We start from the raw sequence: 24400 nt of genomic DNA, 5'->3' as shown, positions 1-24400 counted from the left end.
TCTAGAGCCCAAAAAATGGCCCTGCACAGTGGTCTGGGTCCAGCTGTTCTAAGGAAGGTCGCCTTCAAGCAGTGTTTTGGTGTCATTGCACACTGACAGTCTCAGTTGTTCCACACTCCCTAGGGAAGGGGCTGTGGCTGTACAGCACTGCAGGGCAGTGGCAGTTGCAGCCTTGCAGGGGCACAAAGCCACCAGCACCCCCCCCCCACAGTGTCTACCAAAAAAGGTGCTGGAGCATGGGATGAGCAGGGGATGTTTAAACTGACCGGTGCTGGAGGACAGCAGGCTGGCTTCCCAAACACCACCACCACACCAGGCAGGGGGAGGGAGCCTACACATGCCCCCCTGCTGCTTTGGAGCTGTTCAGGCCACTACTACTAGTTACTTCAAAGACTAATAGTTTAGGTGAAACCTCAAATAAGTGTTCTTAAAATAATATTAAACAATGGTTTGGGGTTGGGGTTTTTTTTGAGAGAGTTTTATTAAATACACTACATCAATATCTTGTACTCCATAATCTTTTGACCACTCATAGACTGACTTGCTTAAAAATGTATTTTTTAGAAAAAACATCTGCAAAATTAAACCTAAAAAAAGTACATATTACACACCTCTGGACAATCTGCATGTTAGCAAAGAATTCCTTTTATTATTCGACCCAAACAAGTACTTAAACAAGGAACATACTCATAAACAGGACACACTCCTTGATTATGGCACACCTCAAACTACTTGGACTAAAGGAAAACTAGTGCAATTGTTTAATTGCATCTAACAACAGAACAATAAAAATGAATTTGTATTCCTTTGTTTTTGTATTTTTTTTTCCAAATCCATTCTATTTGTTCTCTTCCCGCCACAACAAAACCTCCAGTGGTTAGTCCTGGAGATTACTCAGGAGTCCTTACACTGCATGAAGCAAACTTCCCATGGGCTGATCCATGTTTACACAGAAGCATGCAAAGGAGGATACTGCAGTATTTGCAATGCAAATCTATTAAATACATTACAACTGAACAACAGGGTGTCCCTTTAACACTGCAATTCTAGAGCCTTTATCGGTGGTGGAAGTTTCCAGTGTATGAATTATAAAACAGCATACAATTTCAGAAACAGAAACAAGGAGTTTTGCAAATTGTTTGTGTTTTCAACTATGAAATCTTTCCGTGGGCCATGTCTAGCGCCGAAACCAAAGCCAGCTATTGAGTAGCCAGAAAGCTACAGTAATTGAGTACATGATCATTTCCCTCTTGGCTCGCTCTTTGTTCTCTTCTTCCAGAAGTTGTAGACGGCGATTAAGTTTGATTATCTAAAAACAAATAAAGGCTTTTAATACTTCATTAAAAGTGGCCAGACTTTTTAGAAGCTTCTGAATAACTACACAAGATTAGCATCCCAAAGAGAAGGATGTTAAACAGTTGATAATTTGACTTTCTATCTTCAGATCTTGCTGCCCCTAGTAAGTAGGAACGGAAATGGAGTCAGATTCTCTAGATTCCCAGAACAATATAGGATATGTGAGGGCAGTCCAGCAGGGGCACAGAGAGGATCCCTTGCCATGCCTGTTATGGATACCTTTGCAGTCACACAAAAACCCCTGTTAACCCCATTTTACCACTACAGCTTTGTCTTAATATTGTCAACTACTGTGCTTTACGTACCTGTCTTCTTAAGGAAGCAGCATCCACAACTGTCATGTCATCTGGTGTTCCCTCGAGTGTCGTGTCGAAGTTGGTGAGACCATATCTATCGAACAAAGAAGATGGCTTAGCTGTCTCAGCCACACAAAGATCAGCAAGTACCCTATTTTACCAGCATTCCAGTAGATGTATTTCTTGGTGGTGATGAAGAACTATAAAGTTTTTTTGCAGCTGTTACAGGGCCATATTTCAATAGGATTCTAACTGAGTAAAGCACAAACGCATATGAAATGGGTAAGTGCTTCACTGAATCGGGGTTGACTGCTCTCCACATTTAAATATTTTTGAAGATTCTCCACACAGACAGACTTCTTGCTGACATACAGTTCCTCAAAAGACTTTCCAGTTATTTAACTGATTCATGAAACCCGAACACCGCCTGAGCTAAAGCGCCAGTTGCAAGAGACCTCTGGCAACAGAGCAGAAATAACCAAATGGAGACTTGGAAAGAATTGGGTGTCTTATGCTCAGTACCTACTTAAATATCCCAAGGGGACATTTATTGAGATTAAGAACCTCAGTCACATTAATCTCAGTATTACAGGCAGAGAAGCTGGCAAATAAAGAGTGCAGTGCAGAATCACTCACTGCTTGCTGAACTTTGTGTGCATTAGAAAGTTTGTTCCCAGGGTACTCTCAGTTTATGTAGCAATTCAGAGAGAGCATTATTCTAACTCCAGGGCAAGGTAGTTAAATAAAGAACATTTATCATCAGTTGGCAAGTGGCAGAAAGTCTACACAGAGTATGTGTTTTGATCATCCAAGCGCTACCTCTTAATCAGATTCGTTTCCAACAACTAACAGGTAAATCCACCTGTTAGGATCCTCCACCTACCCTTGAGCTTCTCACTTTCTATCTTAAACCTGTTTTCAATTTTAGCTCCCCTTGACTTGCTTTCTCATTAGGACCCATGAACAATTGCTGCAAACAGCTTAGGAAATGGAACAAAATAATGTCAAGGCTATCAAATTCACAACAAACACACCTAAAAGAATATTTAACATTTAATGACAGTTAATGGTCAACTAATGAGAATATGAGTAGAATTCCTGGAGCTTGCAGAATGCACTTAAGTGCAGAAACTACTTTTGCACTTTATGTTCTTTCATCACTTTCAGGAAACTTCTCTAGAATGCCCTTAGCTCAGGCAACACCCTCCCCCCCAAACAGACAAATTGTCAAGTTCCCATATATCACTGTTTGTTACTACATTGTTTCTCAATAGGAATTGCTATTTCTAGATCAGAATTGCATTAGTCTGGACTTACAATAAATATGAGATCCTTGAGCTTTGCACACTCAAGAAAAAAAAAAAAAATCGAGTTCTCCTTACTCTACAGGTCCTCTGAAATCCAAAGAGATTTCTGATGAGGGTCTTCTCATGGCCAATTTTTTATTTGTAGTAGATGGTAAAAAATTTAGAAAATTCCACCATATCTACAGCACAGTTGTCCTTCACCATCTCCTGAGACACCAGGGAGGCTCAGCATTTCAGTGAGATGGGCACGGCTCCCTCCCAGGTCACACCAATTTAATATAAAGTCAGTGTATCACCGCTGCTCTGCCAACTTCCAAACCATTCCAGATATTATATTAAGAGGGTTACCAGAATGAAATCCCTTGAGATATCTCTTGGACCATTCCAAAAACTGAATTATGGAGTTACAGAAGAGTCACCTGCTTGAATCCAGTTTCTATTTAAGCCTAAATCTAACCTCCATTTCTATGAAAACATGGAATTGTAAACGGCAAATGGAAACAACAGATGTAGAAGGAACTATTTTTTTTCCATCATTCTGCCCACGATATTATGTGTCACTCTTACATCCAGTTCCACTGAAACAATGTCAATCTGCCAGGACAATGGCAGGGAAAAGGCATCCAGCCACAACTAACAGTCACAGGCATGTTACTGAGAACACCTGTGAAAATTAGGTGATATAAGGCCAAATTTTCTAGCAAGCTCATTACTAAATAGCAAATACCTAAACTGTACTGCCAATGTAATTTCAGAGCCTCCTCTCACACATTAGTCCGAGTCAGAATTCTGCAGCATGTTGTATCTATTGGACAACTGAGGCCTGTGCAGGTGACTTGGATGGGTAAGGAATAAAGGCCTGAAATATCTCAAGAGTTGAGAGGGAGCACAAAAATATTGTGTTTTAAAATAAGATCACTAGAAAGAGGGAAACAGAAACCTGAATTTTAGAATCTAAATTAGGGGGTCATGACTAACAAAAAAATACTCTTTACCTGGTGTTGTCATGATGAGGGTTAGAGGAAGTGGTAGCAGCTGACCCACCACGTAACACTGGCCTACAGCAGGTTTGTGTAGATAGAAAGCACGAGACAGAAACAGGAAACGACAAACAGAGATAAGAGGTAAAACACACAGAACAAAGGAACTTCAAAATACTTCCATATATACTCTATAATGTTTTAATACAATATACCTTCTATTTATTTTCTTGTAAATTGCACTTTCATATTCTTCTTATCAAATTTAATCAACACTGAATGTTTTTGCAGCTGAGAAGTGTAACAAGTTTTTGATGATACAGCTTCATTTATGGAAGACAAACTAGTGGAATAGAGATTTGGGTGGAGTTTACCAGCATTATAAATAACCATGGGAAACTTCCAGTTAAGAAAACAACAAAAAAATACCCCTCGAAACTAAAAATCTCACCCAACAACAATGGGTAAAAAAATAAATGTATTTACACATACTTTCAAAAGCCCTTTTAATCATCCTCTCCTCCCTCTAGGGAAAGGGGAGATTTGTCTTTTCTGTATTCATCTATGCTAGATATAATTTAGATAGAACACCTGGGCTAGTACCTAAGGACCATGGATAGTCTGAAGAGAGGTACACCTCTCCAGGAAGAAGTGACTACAAGGTTCAAGCGGATGTATGAACATCTTTGTAAGTATTGCTCTTTAAATTTATTTTTCTTTTTCTTCCTAGGCAAAGAGGAAGGAAAGGTAGGGCTTTTTAAGTTGCTTCAACTATATAATATACATTAGGTTTGCAGTAAGAAGCTCCTATGTTGCAGTTTACAGAAGAGGTGAATACCAGCAGTACCTTCTGACCAAGCTGGTACTGTGTTTTCAGTGCCTCTGGTAACGAGGCATTAGTGTTGCACACCACAGATGTGGAACAAACTGTTCAGGAGCCTGAAATCCCTTTTGTTTTCCCAATGCCAACTGGAGATACTTGTACCATGCAATTAACCCACGGATACTGCAGGCTGTAACATTAAACACAGAGAGAACCCTGGTGTGAAGATCTTTACAGCAGGTACATGTAAGAGGCAGAGCTCTGGTGCTGAGGTAGCTGGGAGAACACTGGCCTGGCCTGAAAACCAGCAAGGACCATGCAAAAATATCACAACCACGAGTTTCACTTAAAAGGATCAGGATCCAGGAGCCTTGGCAAACTCTGCTACCTGATGCAAAACTTACTTGACTAGGTCCTACACTAGTCAGCACCACAAATGCATACCACAGTGTTCTTCCCTCTAGTACTTAAGATAAGCCAGCATGATGTGTTTTACAAAACAGGAAGTCCCGTTTCCAATACATACACTAACAGAATATTCTTACCTAAATGCATGAGGTCTTCCAAAAAGTTACCCAAAAAAAAGGTATTCCTAATAAGAGCAATAATTCAGGTAGCCTGAAGTATTCACTGACAGATGCTACAACTACATACTTTGAGGAAGTGTAAGAAATGGAGCAAACAGCAGCTATGGAAAAGGTCCCAGAATTTCTCTGCCAACAAAAGTCACCTGTAACTAACTGGCAGATATGGGAATGCCAGTGTGCCAGTATCCTGCACGCATTTCCCACACCATTGTCCCACAGGACAACATTTGGAATTCGTGTAATGAGAACAACAGGTCTCAAATGCTCTCTAAACTGAGCCTTCTGTGCTATTTTTTTGGCAGAGTTTTACAGATGTTGTAGAATTAATGACTATTAATTCACAATACCCTTTCCAAGGAAAGCCACAGGTTTGGAGGCAGTTGAGGGCTACAGCAAGGCACAAACCCAGAGCATTCTGGGATCTGTGTAAGTCTTTAATCCCACTTTCCAACACAGCCAGGCTGTTAGGAAGCTGCACATGATTTCTTCCTTTTCTTTGCAGTTCGCATTTTTTCTTTACAGGTGAATCCAAAAGGAACACCACAATATTTCCCCACCTCTCCTGCACTCCTTGCTTGGTTTTATATATCAGAATTGATGATACAGATCACAGTGGCCTCATAACTGAGATCACCTTACCCCAAAATCAGCAGTAAGTTTTTTGGTAAATACAGAATGTGCAAGTATAATAAAAGAAAGTTATTAAATACATGGCCTTCTTTAAAAAGAAGTGTACCATAGAACTTTGAGTTTTCTGGCTACTTCTGTGAATTCCATCCTAAACATTAATGCACGATCAGAAGAAGCCATAGCTCCAAGGTCATGTGTACTCCCTGCAAATACAGCAGCAGCCTGAAACTTGAGGGGAATGCACAGTAATACAATTTAATAACAGTGGGAAAAGTGGCACTAAGGCAATGACCAACTAAGCCTGGTCTGTCTTCTGCTGGTTAGAGCAGAGCATGCAACAGGAATACCACAGTGAGGATGGAATCAAATACACGGGCTGGGAGCAAAGTGTGGACAATCTCAGTACCTGGGTCCAACCTGCACCACCCCTGTGCCTGCACACAGGGGACTGAGACCAGCACACACCCTCTGCTCAGCAGAGGCAGTACCTGTGTTCATCTCTTGCTGTACTTTAAAACACCTCTGGAAGTCTCACAGAAGCCATAAGAATGGGCAGTAGGACTTGATGGACAAGTTCTGGACATGAACTGGGTAAGCTTCTAAAGTACAGAGAGGACAGTGACTGGATCAAACTGCTCTCCTTGCCTGCCTCAGTGCTACAAGCAGTTACTTCAAACAGCAATAGCTACTGCTTTTCCAGCCTCCTTCACATCTGCAGACCCACTTCATTTTCTTCGGAAATTACCCCAGTCCAAAGCCAGATGTAGCCCTCTCGGATAGCCTTAACTTGCATCCCATTTTATTTCTACAATGAAAAATATAATTAATTTTCTCAATATAAAAAATAATCTTGTTACATCTCAGGACAAGATTATGTGGGTGAAGTTTGGCATTTAAAAAGGATGGTGGCTTTTTAGAAGAGATATCATAAAGGAAATATTAAGTTTTCATGCTTTTTTCTCATAAATAAAAAGGTACTGACCCAAGAGATGAAGAACACTTTAGATAAAATACAGATTTCAACACAACTCTATACAGATATGAAATTGACTTTATTCCTGCATTTAAGACATCTCTAAAATCTCCTTAAATGCAGGGAGTTTTTTGGGGGCTTGTTGGTTTGGTTGGTTTTGGATTCTTTTTGTTGCCTAGAGTATAAAGGATCAGTCTTTGAAGGGCACTTAATAGGCACAGGCCCTACAGTCATTTGAAAGAAATTGAAACAGAAAAAGGGTTAGAAAACAAAACTGACCTATTGTCCTTGTCCAAGCTGAAGGAAATGCAAGAGTAAACAGACAGTGTAAACAGTGATCATTAAATTGTTGCTCGTTTAAATAACCATTATGTGAGCAGTGCTGGCTGAACTAGGCATAACTCATTCTCTGCAGCAGGACAATCAGCACCTACCGTTAGCAGTTTTAGTGGATTGGAAAATGTTTGGGGGGAAAAAAAAAAGACAAGCCATGAAACAAGTTAAAAATATTTCCAGTGAGTAACCCACAGCCAGATCTTGTTAACTTTAAAAGATCCCTTCTAGCATTAAGCATAACATGTTAAAAGAGATAAGGTTTTGAGATAGAAAGCACATCACACAGAGCAAAAGAACAGAGTGCAGGTTTGGAGCAATTTAAAATGAACAATATTTTGCAACCATGCAAGTGGATCATCCAAATTTCACATTCCTACGCCAGATGTAATGGTGGGTGTCTGAACACCCAGCCACAAAGAATACACTTCCACCTTACTGAAGAGTTCATTCGTTTGGCACCTATTTGTCCATAGGTGACTAGAAACAGGTTTCCCATTCCTTCTAGGAAGGTTAGTGAGAAAACCTCAAAAATTAACCCAAACCAGGGTAAGTAATGCAGTTTCTGAAGTATTCAGTATTCTAGAAATTTTCCGATAACGGAAGTAAGCTGAAAGTGTATGTATGCACATGTGTTTGTTTTCCAGACTCCAAGAAAACATAGGCATGAACGTACGTAATGGAAGCCAGGAATAAAACCTGTAGCTCCACTGCAGACTGAGAAAAGGACTAGAATTTCAATCTATATTTTAACAAGGATTCTTGGCACAGTATCTGTAAGTGCTACTGTTCACAGACAGTACAATTCCTCCTTATCTGGGAGCTTTAGTTTAGTAAAACAAACATGTAATTCCATCTCATTTTAATATTGAAAAGGAAAAGAAGTTATTGATGCCCAACTCTTGACAGGCATCAAAATTTTAACAGCTACAGTTAAGGACCCAACTTGCAGAATTTCACCGGGAACTATGCAGCTAATTTCGTTTGTTTGATTTTTTTGAGTCCCAGTTTAAGAACATAAAGACTAGCAAGACTGGAGTTCTCTACAATTCAGGCATGTTAATATGGGCATTTATTTACTGTCAGATCAGCAAACATGGTGAGCTATCAGAGGTGCCAGTTTGGCAAGTGACTGCAAACACACAGACATTCACAGTAAGATTGGCTTGATAGTCACATTTCATTACCAAAACAACCAGGAAGCAAATAATTTAACTTCACACTACAAATATTAAGTGTGCTGCTGGGATATCAGCAGAGGCAGATGGCAAATTTCAAAGAACTTGCTAGCACAGGCCACACTGAAGGGCTGCAGGATGTGCAGTTCCTCCCAATGTTCCTGCCAATTATCTTCTCTAATTCAACCTCTTGGCAAGCCCAGAGGTCTGAGATAACCCTACACTAGAGACTGTCTGCAATTCTTATCTGAATTTCTGTGCTAGCATACTACTGAAACGAAAATTGCTTTTGGTAAATTACCATTGCCATTATCAGTTATTGTAAATGTCTCTATAGTGTTAAACATGCCATTCTTGTAGTGCTTACAAGTGCCAAATCACAGCAGTCCAAGGATGCATCAAGTGGGCAAAACTCCACTGAAGAGAATGGAAGTACAGGGGTTGCCACGAGGCTTGTTCTGGCTCATCACCTCTCAAAGTGTCAGGTTATCCATAAAACCAGAGACAGCAATAATCAGAGGAGCAACCAGCTTCTTAGTGTTCATTGCCTTTCTTGCTCTCAACATCCAAAGTGGCCACCATCAGTCAGGTGTCAGCCAGAGATAACTATTCCCAACATAAACTGAAACAGCCTCAAGTCTTGACACATTACCAAAAGCAGCATCTACAATGCCTTGCATGATATTCTGCCCTGTTTCTGCACATTTGTTTTAATGCTTTATGACAACATCAACCCAATCTTATTGATTTGCACCACTGCTCACCAACAGAAAAGCAGAAGACAAGGCTAGTAAATTTGCAGGCTCAGGGTCAAGTGTTAATTGCAGAAAACGCTGACAATCTCAGAAGAGCAAAACCCCCTGCAGCCACAGGCTAACCCTTCCTAGTTTGATTTTTATTTGGAAGGGAACCAAAACAACCCTATATTTGAAACAGAAGCATTTTGAAATGTGAATTTTGGACATTTAAATTGCTTATGAAGAGTGAAAGCAAAGGAAAGCAAAAGCAAACATTTTCATCTCATTATTTTGTAAACAGAAACCAAACTCCACTAAAAAGGAGAACAGAAAAAAAAAAAAAAAAGAAGCAGCAAAAGCTGGCAAGAACCAGTGACAACCAATCACCTGCGGTTTTCATCCAGCACATCCAAGACCTGCTGGTAAGCCCTACGAGTGGAAGACTGGATAAACGACAAAATGCCACGAGCAGAGTAAAGATTAGTTCCGTCTTCAGGTAACATATTGGGAGGACAGACACGAGCCTGTTGCAGTGATGGTGTCACACTGTTTGTATAAGCACAGTAAATGAAGAGAGAAATACTGTAGTCAGATTTTAAATTAAAAAAAAGCTTTTCAGATAGACCCCATTCCAAAATGCTTATTGCTTGCTTTTGGTTTACCCTTCTCCCACCATTATAAGGTAACACTCTCAAATTTTAGTAGTGTAGGGATTATGAGCTACATTTACATATGTTCTTCAGAAACAAACACATGTAATCCAAGGACACAGTTTTGATCTGTTATACAAGTTAGTTTTAAAAAGTGCTTGTACAGCTAAATCTGTACCTGTTGAAGTCAGTATTCAAGTACCCAATGACATCAGTGAGAACTGTCTTAAAAAGCATTAGCATTTTAAGAAAATCCTACACAATCTCTTTTAAAAACACAAGCCTTTTTCAATAGGGAGAATCTCACATAGAGCCCCTTCAATAAAATTGTTTTGAAGCTGTGATGAAAGATCAAGATGGTATTTTGGTTTGCACATAAACAAGTTTAAAGGCAACTACAACAAATTCAAGAAATAACACAAAATTCATATCCCAGTGGAAAAAAATTACATGATCTAACTTGTTGACTGTGATGCAAAAAATATTACTTAAAATATGCAGGACTGAAATTCAATCATGATCATTTGGATTATACAAACCTTGTCTATCAGAGAGAAATTAGTTTTGATAAACTGCCTGTGATTTCCTCATGTTTCTTTACATTCAAACTGACTTTATCCACATTTTTGTACACATATAAAGGCTCTTTATTTTTTTTTAATCTGGAAACTTTAATTAAAGGTGAGATGCTTCTTTAATAGGAAGAAATTTGTGATAACTTAATTGTACATATTAACACAAATGCAAACCAAGTGCGAGCCACCGTAGCCTTTAAATATTGGGATAGTTTTTATTCCTAGATTAGCACCCATAACTCAACACATTTCCTTGCCCCTCGTGCTTTGCTCCAACAGTTTTTGGGTTTAGAATGTCAATCTTTCTGCCCCTGGCACTTTTAGTAAAACATTAGTGGCTGAGTGATTGGAAGCTGGTTTGATATTTGGATAATCTGTAGCTGGGTCAGAATTCTATGGATACTCTCACACTGAACAGAGTTGCTCTGCAACTGGCTGGCACCAAGATCACAAAATCGAGCAAGAAAGAAAAATCAGTTGAACAGACTGATTGAAAACACATTACAGGAATGTCATTTCATCCACAGCAGAGTTCAGCCATCCTGTGCTTCAAAGGAACTCAAAGACTGCAGTGACTGGTGCCTGACTGACACTGGGAATTGTTTATTACCTGAACTGCAGATACCTTTTCATGCTGCCCTAGAGTACATTTGGACAACAGCAAGTAAGAAGAAGGATACAACAGTAAATAACTATCGCTTCTCTACAGCTTTTATTGTTCTCCAGGACTTGCAGAATTCACCTTTCTCCTCTATTTATGGTGACTTCTACCTTGCAATCAATGATAGTGGTCACACCTACACATTCTACTACTCTTGAATTGTGCTGGAAATGCCAATGACCACTAGAAAAATATCAAGTAGGGGCAAGTATTGAAATATTGCCACTAAAGGGAATTTATGAGAATTTTTACTCCTTGTGGATTTGCTGGCTTGAGGCAATCTAGGGAGGAGTTTAAAGCTTGAATGCATAGTATGTTTTACTTCAAAAGCAATTTTTCCTGTTCATCACTTCAGATATGCACAGAATAGGCTGAAAGATAGTTTTGCAAAGAGTATTTAGACATACTGCAAAATAGATGACATTGTGGAATTCCTGTTGCCCAGAATGGTATCACCATAAATACCACAGTAATGTTATTTGCACACAAAGACTTCTGTAGATACTAAAAGTATTTTAAGAAGTGAAAAAAACCCCAACCTAATTTAACAACAACTGTACAAAATTCCCTAGAACTAAGTTACATGTGCTGATTAAATTCAAAGTGTATATAATAAGGAAAAATCAAAAACTGAGAATAATTCCATGAAGAGCACAAATGCCAGGGAGAGAGAAGCCAAATTTTTCTTCCGTCTTCTTTTTTCAGGGCTTGAAATTTATGTCCTGTAAACATATAGGACTCCTTTGAACTATGTCAGAGACCATAGAGAAGAAATATTATAAAGCAATTATCTGATATACAAATCAGCCCAGATGACAAAAGAAAAAAATCTCTAACATATACCTCGTATGAGCACGTATCATTGTTGTGGCTATGCCTCTTCTCCATTTCTAGTTAAATGGTCTTAGTTTTAGGTATAACTTTGTTTCAGATTTCTGAAAAGTGGCTCCAGCCACTTATTTTTACCACTGCCTGGTTACCAACACCAGTCAATTCCAGAGTTTGGAACCAAACCAAACAACATGGAATTACAGGCATTACTATGAAAGTGTACATTCTGCTATATGCAGAGTTCTTAGGTTAGCAGTAATCTCTCCTAAAACTTCTCAAAGCATTTGTGATGTACACAGGCTTTATTTCAGGTATTTCTCTGACTTGCAGTTCTGGAACTATGAAATGAGAGGTAAACAGATTTAACTAGTTAAGGTTACTTTAAATTCAAGCACATAGACTGTATTCTTGTTAAAGACATGCACACAATCACCTTTTCTCCATGATTTGCATGAAGAACAGAATTTCTCAAACCATGAAATTGAACTCTTTAGAGAGATGTGTTTTTCTAAGGAAAAGGCTGGAACAGAAAAAAAATTAAGTACTGTCCACTTTTCCATGCACTCTTGGTGATTTGGTGACTTCCAATACAGAAGTGGAATCCCTGCATTCAACATTGCCTGGCAACGACCAACAAAATGCTTGGTTTCTCCAGCTATTCAAAACCAGCCAAAGAACAAAGAGTCAAACAAACTACTTTGAAATTTAATTTTTTTTACTGTCCTTTTCATTGGCTGTCAGGTATTTTTCCCTATGCTCTTTACGGGGGGAAATGATATGGCCAAGTTTGAGAAACCCTGAAGCAAAATTAGAAACCACACATTCAGTGTAGCAAAGGCTGTTTCAAATTTTATCTTCTAAACTACAGATACTTAGTCAGAATATTAGTACTGCAGAGAGCTACGTAATTAAACACACTCTTGATTTTCATATACCAGGTAACATTTAGGCTTACGTGCAATCCTTAGTCGAAAGAGGTGACTGGAACCGTGGCATTTTATTTCTTGGGACAGTATCTGATCTGTGCCACCTTGAATAATAATTGTAATCTCTTAAGTAAGCATCCTTATCAATAGAGGGATTGTAATTTAGAGAGCTGTCACTATTGCTATGCAGACAGTTACTGTACCACCAGGTACCTACTCGTTAGTCTCAGGTTTTCTAAGAGCATTTGGGAATTACTGTCTTTAGTGAAGCCTAAGTACCAAAAAATTCTCAGAACTGTCTCTGCATGCAACTGGATGACAAGAAAGGTAACAGAAGAGAAACTACTTGTTCCATATGGAGAACACTGTGATAGGGAGCCCAGCCAACTCTGCTTCCATCTGACAATCTATTCCAGAATATTTAATTTTGTCACTTTGTAAGCCAAGCACTGGAATTGCACGCAGTACATCTGAATATTTTGTCCAAGGAGGACAACAGTGCACTAGATTAAAACTTCAGAATCATAGTCCTGTTTAGAAAACAAAGGCATTGAAAGGCAGTGCTCCCTGTGCCTTTTAATGGAGTCCTCATCAAAGCATCTGAGCTGACTATCATGTCTGTCAGGGAGTTGAATCAAGGAGGTAAGAGAAACAAGTGTTTAAAAAAAAGGTTTTGGGTTTTGTACAGGAATTTAATATTTCAAGTAAAACATGGACTTTCTTTCCTATTTGAAGGTGTGAACTAGACTCACACAAGCACAGGAATAAAGAGCTGATCTTTGTCAAGTTACAGCACCATAGCATGTTACTGCAGAAGTAAACTATGTAGACATGATAGGAATTCACAAGTCAAGGCAGTTTTGATGAAGCAGCAATGTATCATTACAGTAATTATAACAAAGGCTATTTTTTTCAGCCACCAACACTAGATGTAAGAACTTTAGGTGCAGTAAGTTTCTTATGGCTTTGTACCATTGGAAGATATAGTATTTCTAGATAGTAAAGAAATTTCGAGGTGATATAAATGAGGTAACAGGTGCACAACTACTTTTCTGTAGTATAAAGATTACATTTACATGTATTTACATTTACTGCATTTGTGTGAGCCACACATGTTCCCCTGGGAACATGGTATTTCAGCAACCTGAATTCACAGAACACTCCTGGAGTGAGGCAGTCCAGAGTCACATTCTCCACTTGGAGACTGACAAAACCTAGATGAGGGAGAAACATCCATAGCATGTTCAAAGCAATTTCATCTTTTGTATTGTACCAAGTCAGAAGAAGCAATTATGTCAGAGAAAGAAGCAATTTCTAGGAACCTCAGTGATTTCAAGGCATGTGATCTACACTCGAGACACAGCGTAACTTCTCTCATAAGGAAACAAGAAGTTGGGAGGACAAGAGAAAAATGAATTTCTACTACAATACACCATCTGCAGGTCAGCAAGCGTGGAATGCTGCAGTGGGGAAGGATAGCTTCTTCCACACGGGCAGCAGAGAGTGTGGATACAGCAGGGTCACTATCAGCTAGCTGGGATTTTTCATGCAAGCAAGAGAAGAGATCCTGGATCAATCCAAAGGACATGCATAATGTAAAGTGCTTGGCACTGGAAGTTTGATTTATGTGACAGACCTTATGCAAGGACTACCATGGGTATCAAGAGAGCCAAATTACTCTCCAGGGGTGTCATAATTTCCTGGCTTTTGTAAATGATAAACTGAGTCACACCAGCTACCAGTTATATGTTCTTTGATCACATCCTTTTTAAATTTACAGGATTCCAGGTGCATATTGTATTGCTAAGCTTCTGAAGGACTGCTAGTAGACTCAAAAACTGTGACACCAAATAATACTCAGACCATTTTAAACCAGTAATTCTATACATAGCTACTGAGTGACAGCAAAGCACACAGGCGAGTTTTAGAGATTTAGGATTTCCACATTCAAGAAACCCCAACATGTGAGAAATCTGACAGCAACTGGATACATCCAGTCAAGAGCTGATCTTGCTATTTCCTCAGATATCTGGCTGGGCAGACATGGCCCATGACTTTTGTAAGACTAAACTAACCTGGGAGCAAGTGTAAAGCAGTATCAAGAAATCACAAGAATTTCTGTACCATCTGTTCTTGCTTTAAGTGCAATACATCAAATATGTCAATACTGGCAAAGCAGCACCGGCAGCAGCAAAGGGATCAACGTTTTCCCAAGCAGCTTCCATCACAAAAAGACCATCATGTACCATGTGCAAGCCATCAGACAGGCAAGAGAAAGCCATTCCTGCAGTGAAATTCCAGTATGTCTGGTTCAACAGGACACAACTGGATAACTGATACCACAGGGAACTTGGGCATTTAGTAGGCTGATAGAACACCTGGAGACTGAGCTGAGCAGGAGATAAGGATGCAAATCTAGTTTTGCCAGCTCAGTGAATATGTCTGACTCTGCAGACTTGAGTGCCTAGACATGTGCAATCCATAAGCTTGTATGAACCAAAAGTCTGATTAAGAAGAGGAAGATATGAAACAACATTTCCATAAAGATGTGGAGGAAGAGAAGGAGACTTATGTCTGGAATGTGCAGAGTCCATTTCACTAGTTTTAGACAAACTAACAGGTAGACAGGTATGTAGTACACATAGTGCCCTTGCTCTAAACAGAAGAAAACAGGCATTTCTAGGGCATAATTCACTTGATCTACTTTAGATTAAAAATAGGTAGATCCAAAGTAGGTCATGTACTTATTTTCCTCATTACTGAATACTAAGTTTATGGTGATCTAGCAATACTGTTACACAGTCTACATTGGGACAAATGAATCCCATCTTTAAGTCTTAAATCTAAAATCTTTTCTAAGACAAGTATTCCTTATGGCAGCTGTATTAAAACTCACAAATAAAAGATTCCTAAGTGTTACATTGCAAAACCAGTTATTTCCAGGTGAAGAGATGCTGTCACTTAGAATAAACTGAGATTAATCAAAAGCTACCATATCCAATAAAAATTTACAGGCACGTATGTCTTCAGAAAGCACCCTAAGAACTACTGCCTTGGATGGTAACAGTAGATGAAGTTTCCAATTCTAAATGCTACCTGCTATTTTGGTCTCAAAAGGTTAAGATATATACTGACAGATTCCAATATATTAAATATATTGATACCAAAGAAAAATTACTTATTCTAATATTTATGAGGAAATAAAAATACTCCTTCTAAGAGTGAAAATCATTATAATATCAACAGTGAGAGAACTGGGAACATTTTGATGTACAAATAACTCAATTTCCTGAAAATTCAGGGGAAAAAAAATATTCTACCAATTCAGAAACTGAAAAACCTCCTGAAATAACAACTGATGGTTACTGGTGAAACTGTGAACCTACAAACACTTCCACCTATCCACTGCAAGAAAAGACTTCACAAATTACTCACCTCACTAAACAAAAAGCATAAGAATTAAGAAAAATGCTGGCCTTGAAGTTGTTAAAATGATGTACTTGCCACAACATACAAAATATTAGTTGGAAAAAGCAAATAACAAGGAGATAAGGAACAAAGGAGGTGTGTAACAAAGTTTTAGTAGTGTCCCTGCTCTGCTGCCCTACTCACATGGAGTCATTCCGGGCCAGTTGGCCGTTCTGCCGCGTGGCGTTTTCGCTCATGGAACGTTCTCTCTTCAGTCTTCCCACTGAGCGGACCTGCATCGAAGGGAGAGAGAGGGACATAAAAGACAGAGAGTTCCAGGACACAATAATGTGCAGTGGAGGTCTGTAGGTTAGATCTGCCCTCAGATACAAAGGCATGTTTTCATGGGTTTCACAATGATAAGGAGGAAAACAACTGATGACAGGATCTGATGCTTGTACGTGTAAAACCAACCTCCAACCTTATTGCAATCCTGTTATCTATCCATGTGATCTGATGCCAAAATGATGAACTGACAGAATTTTTAATAGTCTCTGGAGATATTCAAAAGCCCTCTGGACACAATCCTGAATAATGTGCTCTAGGAGACCACCCTGCTTGCATGGGAAGGTTGGACTAGATGACCTCCAGTGGTCCCTTCCAACCTTATCCATTCTGGGATTACTTCCTATCATGAGAGAGAAACGTATTTCTACTGTATCTTGTAAGTCTACAGAATATGCAGTTTCATAAATATTTTTCTGGTTTTAAGATGTCAATTACCATCATTCACCTGGATGCCAATGTCATACCATTCTATGAAGTTGGTTTTCAGAGTTTTAACAAAACTCATTAATTCTGTGTGGTGTTATATCATCCGGCCATGAACTCCAGAGGTCAACTATGCACATTAAAAGAATGTGTAGTTCTCTAGTCTGTTTTCTGATAATCTCTAAATTTAAAAAAAAAATCTTGCAGTTTTCATCAAAAGGATGGTTTTTTAAAAGTATTTTGAGTAGTTCTAACTATGACTTTATTTTTGTAAGTACTGAGTAAGCCTACTGAGCATGGCAGCCCCATGCCATCTGCCACTTCAAAGGCATCATCAGAAGTACCACAGTGGTAATAAAAATATTTTTAGATTTTCCCAACTTATGTTAGCACCAAGTTGATTTTCTACCACAGTAGAGAAATCATTGGTCATTTCACTTTCTTTAGTAGTAGAATGCTTCTCAACTAAGGAAAAAGCAAAAGAAGTACTGGCCTCTTCACTTTGAGGTGTCTGCTGTGGAGGTTTTTCTAGGTCCAAAAAATCTAGCGGTCGATCACTAAGAGAAATAACACGGGGAGGAGTTTTCAGTGCCAGTGGTTTGAATGGAGTAGATTGAAGAATGTCAAGGTCTGCTGGTCTGGAAAATGGAATGTCTTCACTATTACCTGCAAGAATATCAGTTGTCAATAGCAAGTAAACCGTTCTGAGGCCTGAGGGCCAACGCTAAAGTTCAAAAAGACATCACAGCAGTTACTTCCCTGGCCAACGCCAAATAATGAAGTATAACTTTCCTTAACAGGTCTTGTATGTTAAAAACTATTGGTAAAGCTCTCATAAAGACCACATTATTGACAATTATTTGAGCAGTTTCTCTGGGAACAACGATCCTGAGTAATCCTGAGCCACATCAACTGCTAGTGCAAGTGAGAGCACTCAAGACAAAGTCCTATTAATGGTGTGTTTGACTGGGGATGTCAAGGCATAAAATATACATGTCACACATTTTGCAAATTGCAAGACCTTCAGCAGTTCCAGGTCTGTCACTGTAAAGCCCATGACCATAAATACTATATTGATAGAGTCCACCCAATAACAGATAGGTTCTTAACATAATTAGAATTCTGATTACGATCAAACACATTTTGCATGACTAATATGTACAGCAGATCCCCAAAACTTGTTATAGTTACTTTACCTTATAGTTAATTAATAAAAATTAGGTGTAAATCAATAAACATTACCTTTTTTCCTCTAAAAATGGTTTAGTAACATGAAATGTCAGCAATTAAACCTTCTGTGCATAATTAATTCATTAACTGTCTCCATTAAAAGCTACACCAAAACTATTAATAAAACATTTTTAGAGTTTGAGAAACTTCCTATGTCAAAGTTAATGAGCATTAACTGTTTGAAAACCAGAGAGCATTTTACAGGTTGTTCTTTTAAAAATGCATCAATATATATTTTTTTCCATCAAGAAATTTGGGAAGCTAATTTAAATTTTCACCTGCATTGAAACGCAGACATACCTGCCACTACAATCCGCTCTGGAACCTGCATAGTTACACTGGCATTTGGAAATCCTTCTGGGATGTCCTTTTCCAGGTCAGCATTTTGAGGAGCTACTTTGAGTTTTTCGGGGACCCTCATGCGCTGACTGATCCCTTCTGTGTATTCCATCTCATACTGAAGGCGGTTCATTTCTGCCATCTCGGCAGCTGGAGACGGGAATGCGGCTCCACTCATTCTGGGAAAAGAAAACCAGAAACTCTAAGAGCAATACAGGAAAGCAGCAGAAAGTATGTAAAGGAAGTGCTTTGTTCTTATTACTAGGTAAGTGGTAGAGACTTATTTAAAGAAACAAATTATGCAGTAAAATTCATAGGAAGTGTAGTCTCAAAGTGCTGAGAGGTGCAGGTGATGAAAGAAGAACAAATTGATGCTGCAGACAACGCTCAGAGCTGCACTGAGGGTCCTCAAAGTGAGTGAGCCACGACAAAAAAACCCCAAACCTAGAAATTCTGCATGTAAGGTATTATTCTTGCACTGGCTGGCAGAAAAAGAAAGACAAACAAACAACAAATCTCTGATAGGATTGATAGGAAATCTATTCAGAATTGGCAAGAAATCGAAGTTGTTGGTTTGCATTCACACAAATCCAGTGTGCTGGTATTTGAGAAAATGGCTGAACCCTTACAAAACTGCATGTTGAAACAGTGGAATGACAAAAGGCTCAGCTTGGGCAGCAGCCTCCTGCTCACATTCAGTCATCCAGACCTCCCCCCATCTCACAAGGACAAAGTTCCTATCAACAGCCTGTCAAATCAGCTTGAACACTGAGTACATTCATAACCATTCCCAATCACAGCAATTATGTGAACTTCTCACGTCTGTTTTTCTGTAAATTAAAATCTTACTTTTGCAGAACTGATACAAGACGAGGGCAGAGAGAACAAGACTTTATTTAAATTTAAAAGTGTTTGCCAATACTTTATAGATACATTTTCCTAGAAGAGGAGGGGGATTTCAACTGAAGCAGTGGGGGAGTTTCCTAGAAACTGGGCTGTGAGAAACTGATGTATTTGTTGTGAGTTGTGTCAAAGACCAAGATAACTGGGGTTTTGAAGATGGATTTCAGGGTGAGAGAAAAAGAAATCCTAGAGATGCACATGAAGGTGGGCTGGAAGGGGCTGCTGATGGAAACTGTGGGCTGGAAAGGAACCTCAGAGGGCTGGGAGAAGTTGTTCACCTGGGCAGTGGCTGGTGGACCTTGCTGATGACTCATTCTGAGATTATGGTTATGGACTCAGCTAAGAGAGACATTCTAAAGCTGCAGTTGGAGTGGGGCTGGAAAGGGGCTCCCAGAGTAAACAGTGAGCTGCAAGGAATTGGTTGTGGGAAATTTTTTATCCAGGCAATGGCTCAATGGCTGGGGGCCTTGCCAACAGCTCAGACTGAGATAATGGTTATTTTTAGGGTTAGGATTGGAAAAAAAAAAGTTTCAAGACATATATGTGCACACACAATATGTAAATACAGTTTTCCCAGCAAACCTGCTTGTGGGAAGCACGGCTTACTGTAGCAGGACATCGTTTAGTGGTGTTGCTTAAGCAGTTTCCTAAATGAAGTGACCTATTCTGGCAAAAAGGCAGGGTTTCCCACTAATATTGCAACTACATTCTTTTCCTATTTTTGGCAGCAGGGCTCTGTCTGTTGCTGTGTGTGCACTTCCCCGAGCTGAACATGCAGAACTCTGAGCCTCAGTGCGGAGACGCTGCGTGGCAGGTGAGGCAGCCCACAGGCCCTTCCTCCCACCAGCACACACAAGCAATACCTTCCAGATTTATCAATAAAACCTTGAACTAACAGTAACCTTCAGCCAACAGAAAGAAGCACACAGAAGGATCTGGACTGTGTAACACTTAAATGCACACACTGAGTATATTCAAGATGTGATCCACTTGGGAATCCATCCTGGGATCCTCAGCGTTATTTTCAAGACTTCCTATGACTATGGATCAAATGAAAGAATCTCATTAATCTCAAAGTCTCACTGGAGCACAGCAGGAAAACAAGTGATCAGGGACAAGGCAAGAATGTCACTGTTCTATGTAAACTTAAAAAAAAAAATACTTATAAAGAAAATACCTGAAAATCTAATCCATCTGTATCAATTCCCACTATTTCTATGTAATCAAGTGAAATAAAGTTAACCCACTTTGTTAGAAATAAACACTTTATAGGAGTTCAAGAGGTTCTTAAACTTCTCTGCCACTTCAAAGTTTTTAACCTTTCTCATGGAGTTTTTTCATCCTTTGATTTTGCAAGCTGGATTTGTCTCTCTTGCAGACATTGGCTGGATCAGCCAGTGACATGAAGAAAATAGTCTTCTGACATTTCCACATTCCAAACAGTGCTTTTCATTTGAAAACATTCTCTCTGATGAGAAAAGCATTCCCAGACTGAATAAAAACGTCAGAAAAAGAGACCAAATTTTAAGAACTTAAAGTACCCAGAATATCGAGTGGCAGCACTTCAAGCACACTTATTGCTCACAGGACTTGACAAAAGGTGTTTCAGTGCTTGCCCACATTCTCGTTTTGAAATACCTGTGCAGCTCTAATTTTGGCAATCAGGTATCCCTGCCCTACAGCAGTGTTTGCACCACAGCTTCCCTACAACCTGGCATTGCTTTGGGACACAAGTTTACACCACAACTGTTTTCCAGCCGCAAGGTAAAACACACAAAGCCATAATTAGAACAGTCACTTTATAAACTATTTATACATTAAATAGCACTGTGTGGGTTTAGCTGTACTTTCCAAGGCCCTATGGATGCAATAGCTCAATGTCTTCCTACTCTTGCCTACTTCTTGTCTACTTTCAGTCACTGAGAACTGGATTTGCTGTCAAAGTGATTTCAGTTTTTACTCCTTTTTACAAGAGAATAGCAAAACAAGAAATGGTGAGATTTCACCAACATAAAACTTAAAATATTTTAATGGAGCTTGAGAACAAAACAAACTAATGTTTTCTATAATGTTTTTGTTACACAAAGCATTTTACAGAAAAACATTAATAATAAATCAGGGATAATGAGGATTTTAAAATTGATATTTACAGACCTAGGTAGTTCTTAAAGAGGCATGAGAATACGAGTCTGAGAACAATAAGACAATAAAAATACAATCACAGATACAGGATAAATAGACAGAAAGCAGCTGAAGTGCATCAGTGGCATTTAATGAAAGAAGGCAGGGAGGGAAGAAATCCAGAGAAGGACAAAGGAAGAGACAGCAAGAGGCAAGGGGTAGGTACCTCTTTCTCCCTCTCCTAAAAAAGAACATCAACAGAAGAGATGAGGATGAAGCAATGCATAAAAATGTTAGGGATGACTCTTTGCCAGCATTCTGGCAATAACCAGGCATTGGCCATATCTGTGGTGCAACAGGGAATGTTCTGCACAGCGAGGAACCCGAGATACAGGATGAGCACTGGTAACAGTATATCTGTGCCAGCTCTGAGAGCAGGGCAGGTTTTACAGCCGACACCAAACTGTAACTTCTCCAGCTACATTACTGTTTGTTCCTGATGTGGTTACTTTACAGCTCGTCTATTCGTGTGCACATAAGCTGCAAAGTGCTCCTTTGGCAAGTGTCCACATATCCTCAGACAGGAAAAAAGGGGAAGAGGAGGACTTAGAGCAAAGTTAAGGCACGAATGAAGGACCCGAAGTACCTATTACAGGAGCCTAGAACTGCCAGAACATGTATCACGGGGGCGGCGTGGGGCAGAGGCTGTGCTCTAACAAAGCACCGACAGAACAACCCGGGGGGAAGGAGCCCCAGGAGCAGCCAAAGCTGTTCTGCACAGCACAGTCACAGGTGCTGAACTTCTGAAATACGCTGCCCTCTCTCCTCAGCACATAAACAAAACGTATCCATTATACACGAGGAAAGCTATGCGGTCACAAAACACTAAAGGCTGCGCTCTTTCAAGTCTATTTTACTCCAGCTGAAGGTTTTAACACAAAATATTTTAATAGAAAATAAAAATACTGAGGAACGTTAGGAGAAAAAAACCCGTCACTCTGAGAACCATTTCTCTGAAACACCCAAATATTCCCTGCGCTGCGGCGGCATTAAGAGCATTCCGCAGCAGACCGGGGGAAGGTCCTTCCTTCCCCTAAGGGAGGGTCGTCAGACGATAACGCCCGAGGGCAGAGGGGACTCCGCGGCCTCAGTGCCTCGAGTGTCCCCGTGAGGGCTGAACGTCCAAACCCCCCCGGGCCGCTGCCGACCCCCAGCGCGGCGCTGCTCCCGCTGCCGAAAGGCTTCCAAGCACTGGGAGCGCCGGGAGCGCCCCCGGCACCGGGGACGCACGGGCTGGGGGGCTCCGGCTGTGAGCGCGGAAAAGGGCCGGCTCTGGCCCGCGGGCAGGCCGAGCCCCCCGCGCGGAGCTGGGACGCTGCCGCCGCGCCCCGGGCGGTCCGTACTCACCCCGAGCGGCGCGGAGAGGCCGGGCAGCACTGCGGGCCCGGCCCGGCCCGGCCCGGCCCGGCCGGGGAGCGCTTCAGGCACCTCGGCTCCGCTCGGCGCTCCGCGGGTCAGCCGCCGAACGCGGCCTGCGCGTCCCCATCGGGCTTCCGTAAGAGCCGCGCGTCACGTGGCAGAGAGAGGGCGGAAGCGGCGCCCGGCGGTGCCTCACGTGCGAGGCTGCCCCGGGGCATCCATTTTTGGTGAGGGCGGGGGAGCCCCGCGCAGGCGCACTGCCGCGTCCTCGCCAAGGTCAGAGCTCCGGCCCGGGCAACACCGCTGGGACAGGGACACACTGGGCCTTATGCTACGGGCGTGGAAAGTGTGTCCAGGTGTGTGCTGAGAACAGGCACCGCAGGGCGCGTTTTCTGTCTCTGAGCTGCGGCCCTTTAAAAATGACCAAGCGGCTCGTTCCGCCTCACGTCCTGCCGCCCGTCAGCTGCCCACGGGTCCCGCCTGCCCCATGGCATTAGGGACTGTGACAGCAAACCCCGCCGCACACCGGCTCCGACCAGCTCAGCCCCATCCCCTGACATCGCTAAAACCCCTCCAAGGGCACCATTAGCTGACCCTGCCTGCAACTGGCAGGTTCCTTCTTGAAACCCTTCCTGAGCAGCTGCTTCCTCATGTTACAACTCAATTTTCCAATCTCATCCAGAAAAATAAAATGAAAGATGCCATTATTACTATATGTAGCAGAGCTTTCCACATCTTTTTGATTTATGGTCACAATGTTTTGGAGGTCAGAAGGAGTAGCGGTTCCAGAAGTATAGAAGGCATATATTGATCCAAAGCCTGCAACGAGCTAATTCAGCTCTTTACAAATATCAACAGTGCTGTTTTACAGAGACAAGTGGTCAGAAATATGATCTCTTACTAAATAAAAGTTGTATAACATTGAGAATTATATATCAGTTGCCTTAAGATATATGATCTCACACTTGGCCTCCTTCAAACCCAAGTTGCTGGCACATCTTACCAGGCAATCCTCATCATTCCGGATGAGGAGTCCTCAGTTTTACCTCTTCTCTAGGCTATAAGATTTACAAACTATCAATATCAATAGGATTTAATCTTTAAAAGAAAAAAACCCCAAAAAACAAACTCAAACCCAAACCAAACAAAACCCCAAACCAAATGAACAACCCCCCCCAAAAAACCCAAAAGCAATTATTAGTAGTTTAAAAACTGGTTCTTCAAGCACACTAGAAATATGGCCCATCTTCCGTGTTTCACCACATATAATTTCATGTTGAGATCAATGATGTGACTGTTTTTATTCCATTGAATATGTGACTGTTTTTAATGAAGTCAGTGGTCATGTAATAAAAGTGGTGACAGC

The 24400-nt window shown here is 40.6% G+C and overlaps 1 protein-coding gene across 7 annotated transcripts; it reads right to left on the bottom strand.

Annotated features, from left to right (window-relative positions):
* Positions 1 to 618: 618 nt before the first annotated feature.
* MFF (mitochondrial fission factor) lies at positions 619 to 23214 on the bottom strand. 7 transcript variants are annotated; one of them, XM_027738882.2, is made up of 10 exons: positions 23023 to 23214; positions 18553 to 18770; positions 17516 to 17688; positions 16456 to 16544; positions 12873 to 12947; positions 9588 to 9746; positions 7232 to 7249; positions 3955 to 4017; positions 1662 to 1746; positions 619 to 1309 (listed from the first exon to the last, which is right to left on the bottom strand). In XM_027738882.2, exons 2-10 carry the CDS (start codon positions 18767 to 18769, stop codon positions 1178 to 1180), a joined length of 1011 nt encoding a protein of 336 aa, XP_027594683.1. In that variant the 5' UTR covers position 18770; positions 23023 to 23214; the 3' UTR covers positions 619 to 1177. The 7 variants fall into 7 exon arrangements, with proteins under 7 accessions (XP_027594683.1, XP_027594687.1, XP_027594690.1 ...); XM_027738886.2 differs by lacking the exon at positions 7232 to 7249 and having other exon boundaries at positions 23023 to 23211; XM_027738889.2 differs by lacking the exon at positions 12873 to 12947 and having other exon boundaries at positions 23023 to 23207.
* Positions 23215 to 24400: the final 1186 nt, after the last annotated feature.

The sequence above is a fragment of the Pipra filicauda genome, unplaced genomic scaffold, assembly GCF_003945595.2.
Source record: "Pipra filicauda isolate LSUMZ 115617 unplaced genomic scaffold, ASM394559v2 scaffold387_size670060_pilon, whole genome shotgun sequence".
Lineage (NCBI taxonomy): Eukaryota > Metazoa > Chordata > Aves > Passeriformes > Pipridae > Pipra > Pipra filicauda.
The sequence above is the reverse complement of the archived record's forward strand: the minus strand, read 5'-3'. Positions and strand labels throughout refer to the sequence as shown.